At 42.7% G+C, this 7,284-nt stretch overlaps 1 protein-coding gene across 1 annotated transcript in view; it reads right to left on the bottom strand.

Annotated features, from left to right (window-relative positions):
• Positions 1–1,084: 1,084 nt before the first annotated feature.
• ADAMTS3 (ADAM metallopeptidase with thrombospondin type 1 motif 3) overlaps positions 1,085–7,284 on the bottom strand; it is a gene marked incomplete at its 5' end in the record, with an annotated part of 40,392 nt that continues 34,192 nt past the window's right edge. Inside the window, one exon of the mRNA XM_023507599.1 lies at positions 1,085–3,783. Coding sequence (XP_023363367.1) covers positions 3,224–3,783 — 560 coding nt within the window. The remainder of the gene's footprint in view (positions 3,784–7,284) is intronic.

Below are 7,284 nucleotides of genomic sequence, written 5' to 3'. Positions count from 1 at the left end.
GTTTTTGGCTGAGGCCGGGTTTGAACCTACCACCTCCGGAATATGGGCCTGGTGCCCTACTTCTTTGAGCCACAGGCACTGCCCCCATCCTATACATTTTTAAAGCTGAATTGTCTTCAACTTCCTGAAGTCATGTTGTGATCCACCCCTGCTGAGACATAGTGACCATGGCTCGATAGCTGTGGCTGCTCCAGGAAATCTCTGATTTGGCTGAGAAGGAGGTGAGGATGCTGAGGACAAGGCAGTGACGATGACTCACACGTGAGCTCTTCTCTGTTGGGCGCTGCTGACAGCTTGACTTGTCATTTTTCATGCAGTGACATGTGACAGTTTTGCTTCCCGTTTGCAGATGAGGAAACTGAAACTTGAGGCTTCATTCATTTTAATTACAGGAACAGAACGCAGCAGGCAAGCTGAGCTCTGTGCCTGCCACATCTCTGTTTTCTGCTTTTTCTGTCATTTAGGCGTCACACGAGTGAGGGCACCCAAGGCCACTTGGGTATGAAGTGGCTGGCAGAGTTTGCAGCTGAGTCTGTCTGCCTCTGCGGTCCACGCTGAAAAACACTGCACTGCCTGTGACATGACCCAGGACCTTCCATGGTGGGGCTTCCCTCCTTCATCCTCCTGGGTCTTCAGTGATGAGTCTCCAATAATCCTCAGGCAGTCAAGGTACAAAACCGGGGGGCAGCTTTCATTTAAAACAGTTCTGAGACTGCACATTTAAAAACTAGAAGTCCCCTTATCCTTCTTATAAACCAGCATTAACACCATCTCCTCTCATCCTGCTCATAGTTCAACAGACGGAAGTCAGCAGAAAGCCACCTCTCATGGCCTCTGATTTTGTCTTTATTTTCTGAAAATCATTATAATCCACCCTTATGCAAGAACAGGAGACACTATCTCTTAATTTGCATCTTTTGAGAAAGTACAAGTGACAATGAACTTGATGCCGTTTCGTTTTGCAGGAGGACAGGACAGGTGCCATTCCTCTGTCATGAATCTGACGATAAAATCTAGAGAGAGCCAGATCTCTACTTTGTTAACATTTTTATTGCTACATGCTCTGAATACAACAAATAGCTTCAGTAGTGTACACTTCAATAAAAAGGAATTTTTAGCTTTGTAGAAAAGAGAGCTCAAAGGTCAGAAGGATAATGAACACAGATGTCATTACCGGAGGTGTGTGTGTGTGACCGTTCTTCTGTTTCCCTGTAGACCAGACATATGCGCACGCAAGTAAACTAGAGAGAATTTTATTCTAGGGAAGTTGTTAGGGGAAAAAAGACTATTACTTGAGGCTCAGGGATTGCTTTACTATCTTGAATTAACCTAATTCACTTGATCTTCAAAATTCTTGCACAAAGTAGCACTGATGCTTTTAGAGGTATGAGGCCAATGAGTTAAATGCTGTTAGTTTACAATGGTCAAAATGCAAAATGTCTTGTGTATTCTGTGCTTGGAGAGGTTAACACATCTACATTTTAGTTTGCATAATACATTTTTAGACAGCTCGAGTACTGACCTCAAAAACATTATGCTGATAATGCTTATCTTTCTTTTCTAAGTATAATTCATAAAACCTTTATCTCTTTTACATACTTTTAAAAATGTTTCTAACTCACTGTTTCATTAAACAGCCAGCTGAGCCCATACAAAGTTTACATTTCCTTGAAGGGGAACAAGTCATCAGCTTAATATCAACACTTTAAAAATGCAAAAGGTTTTAATAATGTCAAAATTTGTTCAGTTTTAGCTCTTTGAGCTGGCTAAGGAAGTTTGCTTAAAGATCTCTTCTATCACAGAACAAAGTACACACATATAATTATATCTCTCTAGTTTCCCAAAATATGTCATTGATAGTAGTGTAAATATTTAGTACATAAAAATACTATCAAGGAAAAAAATTCAACTTTTAATAAATATCTTCGGTTCTGAATTCTATATACAAGTACTTTACATCGACTCCCTGGAGAGAGCATTTCTGGCTTTGCTGTGAGCAAGGCGGCCACGGATATAAATTACTAGCACATTATTGCAGTCAGATGCATTGTGGTTGCAAACATTTGAATATGAACCATGTAGAAAATAAATATCTCAACCATTGACAAATGCTTACTCGATCCTATCTCCAAAGCCCCAAAGCCCTATTATACTCAAATGTCAGTTCTGGATTGATAATGTTTTTCTCAGCTACGAACAAACGAACAAGTCATCCCAGAACATTTTTCTTCATGATTATTACAGTACATTCAGTGAAACTGCTTGTATTCACCGACAACGGAAAATGAAAATGGTAACAACAGCACCACCACGAGAGCGCAGGGCACCTCCCTGGCATCTCTTGAGGGCCTGGGAAAGGCCTTTGGTTTTGTCCGGCACAGGCTCATTACGGGCCTGGTTCCCTGTCAGTGAAGCACGCTAGGACATCCACCCTGCTCCTTTTAGCTGTGAGGGCAGAAGGCAGCAGGGGGGCTGGGATCTGTGTGTCGGCAGCTGCTCTGTTTTGTTCCATCTATAATTTAGGGATCACATTGTTGATTCCGCAAAACCATACAGCAAAACCCTCTGTCATGTCAGTAGCTGTAATTCTAACTTCTCTTTTGTAACATTTTGCTTTGAAAGTCAACCTACAGGATGTCAAATAAGGCAACACTTAACGGCAGGCACCAGGAACATCCAGAAATGTGACATAGTAAACAATCATCTGAGAACAGCTCTCAAAATAATACTGATTTCTGCAATATACAGTATTTACACAACAGCTGCAAATTTGCTCATACAATATTTCTAATGTAGATAAATAGGAATACAAGTCTAAGAATTTTTTGCTCCATTTCCATTATTTCTTGTTAAAATGTAAACCATTGGTATCTCTTTTTTAATTTTTACCATACCTTTTTTAAAACAACAAAAACTCAGCTGATATGCACAATCGGTTCCCGTCCCTTTTCTGTCTCAGAGAGTAACCAACACACTCCGCAACTTGTTTTTCTCCTGTTCAGAGCCTTTGGCGCTTTCTTCCAATGAATTCTGGTAAACCGTGGATGCAGAACCGTGGAGGATGAAAGCAGCTAGAAGTGAACCAGCACTTTTGTTTTTCCACTTACAGACACGTGGGAGTTGATGACTCCAGAGATTTCCACTTTAAACAAGCGTATGCACCATGGGGAGAGGGAGGTTGTCCTGGTTCTCCTCTGAATTCCAGACTTTGGGGTCCACGTCCTCATCTTGCCGAGGCAGATGATCTTACTGGATGTCTCTTGTCAACCATCTTTTCATCTTTCTTTGAGGTTCCAGCCTGAGAAGCACCTACTGAGTCACTGACCGCGAGGATGGCGGCAGTAGCCGTCTGCGGAGCTGAGTGGAAGTGGCCACTCCGGTTGGGTGGGGAGGATGGACCTGAGACCAGCCTCACAGTCCTTCCTACCTGCTGAGCCCCCCTGGGGGGCAAGTTAGCCGGGTGGGGTTCACTGTGTGGCCTGAAGGCAGCAGATGCGCCTGAGCCCCCCATGGAGACCCCACTCAGAGATTTCTTCTCTGCAGGGGTCTCTGGATGAGAAGGAACCAAAGAGGCCAGCATGGCTGGAGACCCAGGGAGGTCACTAGGGTTAGAGACAATGTCATCCTGCATTTCAGCAGCTTCTAGAAGGTAGGGTGGTGGCAGGGTGCTGCCGCGCCTGCTGCAGGACTCACAGCACAGCCTGTTGTACCCTGGGATGGAGCAGTACCGTGCCAGCACCTCCATCTGGCAGAATATGGACTTGTCTCCCAAACACGGCTCATCTGCAGAAACGGAAAGAAAGCAAAGTGACACGCTCACTGGGCACTGAAAGGAGGAAAGAAACTGAAACTGCTACAGAATATCAGAAGATGGAAGTGAAGTCTGACATCAGTGGGAGCGTTCTGTAGGAGCCCTGCTTCAAAAATACAAAGGAACAGTAGGGTGACCCACTGATGGAGGAGCTCCTTATCTACAGAGTGCAGGACGATCGCCGTTTCCACAAACAACCAGGAGTCTTCACATCTATGAGGATTTTATTTTCTTCAAGGTAGGAACATATTATTTGATTTTAGGATGAGAAGACAGGATGTATTCAGTTAACCTTTTAGCTAAATGTTCAGGACAGGAAGAGGCAAGTGTTTTGTTATTTTATTGTATTTCTGGCTTTCTCATAGGGTGACTGCTATATTAAATTTCAATTTAAGATCAAAATAAATAATAAAAACCTGTTGCAATAAAATAAATCTTAAAATTGTATTATCCAAAGAAAAAGAAAACCTGTTGGTTTTTATTATTTATCTTAAAAATCTTAAAATTGTATTATCCAAAGAAAAATGAAAACATCATTTTGATCAAAAGAACATACTCCAGTTTGAATATAATAGTTTCGTGTTTACCGCTGAGTATTCTCAGGGTATTTGTTATATGAAACACCAATTTGTGTGAAATGCACCAATTTTCTTCTTAAGAATGTATAGTTCTTAAATTTAATTTCATCACATGGACAGCATTTTATGTTTACAGGCCACTGAATACATGAAACCCTGGATAACATCTAAAGTAACACTCAGAAAACATCTGATACAAGTATGTACATGTGCTATTTTTATTTTAAAATTTTGATGACTGCAGGGTAGAAGAACTAGATTTCAAAATTTCAGATAATTCAAATCTTGAGCTCAAAAAGCTGTTACTCCTTCCTTTCCTGTCCTGTGGGAGGGAGCAGACCCAGGTGCGCAGCACTCCCGGACACGGGCAAAACCCACGGGCTTGCCCCACTCCCAATTAACCAACACACAGAACTGGAAATTGTGGCCTTTATGTAACAGAATTAAAATTTCAGCACATTATTGCATAATCCCATATTGCTAGGTAGGGAACCTGCTGTACAACTCACCAAAGAAACTAAAAAATCTTTTCTCTAAAGACTGAAAAAAAAAAGAACAAAGAAAGAAAATGTCTCCTCCTATATGTTTGGACTCTAGGCCTGAGGATGACAGGACCCTCTCTAACCTTGGACTCTCTTCCTCCTCCGATCCTTCCCCTCCCAGAGTGTGGTCTGTTCTCTCTGTGTTAGAGAAGGGGCCCACATGAGACTCTCACATCTATGTGTGAACACTTTGAAATCTCTGGTCTCATTAGGGCCAGAATGTACTTTTTTGTAGAGGAGGAAGAGGAAGACATATTCTGAGAAACAGCAAATAGGAACCAAGGAATACACGGCCTTCATAGTAATCTGCCTGGGAAGGGATGGGAGGAGCTAATGGCAAAAAATTAAATCATACAATCAAATAGGTCCAATCTCAGCCATCATCACACTCGCCTGTAATCCTGGCTATGAAACAGGCTAAAGCAGGAATATTGTTTATTTGAGCCTAGGAGTTCAAGGCCAGCCTGGACAACACAGCAAGACCCCATCTCAAAAAGAAATGAGATGAAGTCACATGACAAAATCAGTATTTAAAACTAAGGACACTTTTCAGCCTTCTTGCTCTGCTTCCAAATCATTAGGAGAAGTTCAGCAAAAGGGTTTTACATGTGGTCTAAAGAAACCATTGGGTCCTAACAGCAGTTTGAGATTCTGATGGGAAGTATTACTTATTTAATTGATATCTGATAGAAACATGTGACCTTTCAGAACTTCTCCAATTGGCCTTTGGACCTAGCTTCAGAGCAACCCAGCAGCTAAAAGGAATGTGGAATCACTCACATAGTTGTGCTGTTATTGGTACCTTGGTTTTTACAATAACACATTTTCTTTTATGGAAAAGAGGAGAATCAAGATGATTCTTGCTGACCTTGGGAACATGTACAGACATACACAGCTGTGCCAGCCCTGAGGACCAATACAGCTTCTCCCCAAGGAATGACTATATGAGAATAAGACATTATGGTGAAAGTAAACTTTAAAGCTTTTAACTGGGTGAAGTTTTTTCTTTTGGTTTTGACTTATACTTTGAGCTTATAAAAATATTTTCCAAAGCCAAATCATTAACTATATAAGTCCTATGTCTCCATCTCATGGTCATATTTCTTATCACCACAGTTACAAATGAAAATTTATAATGAAATACTTAATCAGATTTAGAAAAACATAAACCTGAAATTTCTTTAAAAAATAAAACATTTGATAAGATAGTATCTTGCCAATTTTGAAAAAAAGGTAGCTTAAATATCAGCAGGTGTCAATAACTAACCTATGCCTTACTTACAGTGTTGGAGGCCAAGGAAAAAGCAACTTCTTTAATCCTGAGCCTCACTAGTGTGTCAGTGTCCACAGAGGTCATGGGCATGGATTTAGAACTGCATGTGGGAAGGAGAGAACAAGGGGGATGGATGATGGGATGGGGAGGGAGAGACAGAGGATGGGATAGGGACAGACCAGACAGGGGAGAGGATGGGAAGACAGAGATGGGGAGAAAGAGGTGGACACGGGGAATAAAACAGAGCTTGAGGAGGAGAGACAGAAAGCAGGTGGGTACTATGGTCTCCACGTTTGTGTCCCCTCCAATTCACATATTGAAAATTAACCCCAAAGTGACAGTATTAAGAGGTGGGGCCTTCAGGAGGTGACTAGATCATGAGGATGGTGCTTTTGTACCTGGGATCAGCACCTGGTTACAATGTCTTCTGCAGCCCTTCCTCCCAGGTGAGGACAGAGCACAGGGAACCATCCAGGAAGCCCCCACCAGACACCACGTCTGTTGACACCTTGGGGACTTGCCAGCCTTCAGAACTGTAAGCAATAAACTTCTGTGTTTTTTTTAAATTTTGTATTTTTAATAAGTTACTTGGGCTAGAGCTTTTGTTATAGCAGCCAGCTGGAATGAACTAAGATGGTGGGGAAGAGACAGAAAGAGATGGAGGTAGGAGTGATGGAGAGACAGAGAGAGACAGGGTGGGAGACATGGAGAAATAGTGAGATGCAGATGTGGTCAGGGAGAGAGGAAGGTGGGATGGACAGGGAGGGACAGCGTGAGAGATGCAGGGAGAGAGGGTGGGAGGGGAGAGAGAGAGAGCAAGGTGGAGTGCACGGTGGCAGGAGGACACTGGGACAGGGAAAAGTGGGACAGAGAGGGACAGGCAGACTCACGGGGAAGAGAAAGATGAGGAAGGAGACGGAAGAGGAAAGTGAGGACCAGAAAGCAGGTAGGATGGACAGAGAGAATGTAACATGCCAGCAGCAAGGGATGGGACCTCGGGGTCAGAGAGCCAATCAGACGCTGAGAATGAGAGAGAAGAGGAGGGTGAGACGAGGGTGGGAGACAGACGTGGACAGAGAG

The sequence above is a fragment of the Otolemur garnettii genome, unplaced genomic scaffold (assembly GCF_000181295.1).
Source record: "Otolemur garnettii isolate 467f Iridium unplaced genomic scaffold, OtoGar3 scaffold00191, whole genome shotgun sequence".
NCBI lineage: Eukaryota > Metazoa > Chordata > Mammalia > Primates > Galagidae > Otolemur > Otolemur garnettii.
This window is presented reverse-complemented; position numbering and strand designations above follow the sequence as displayed.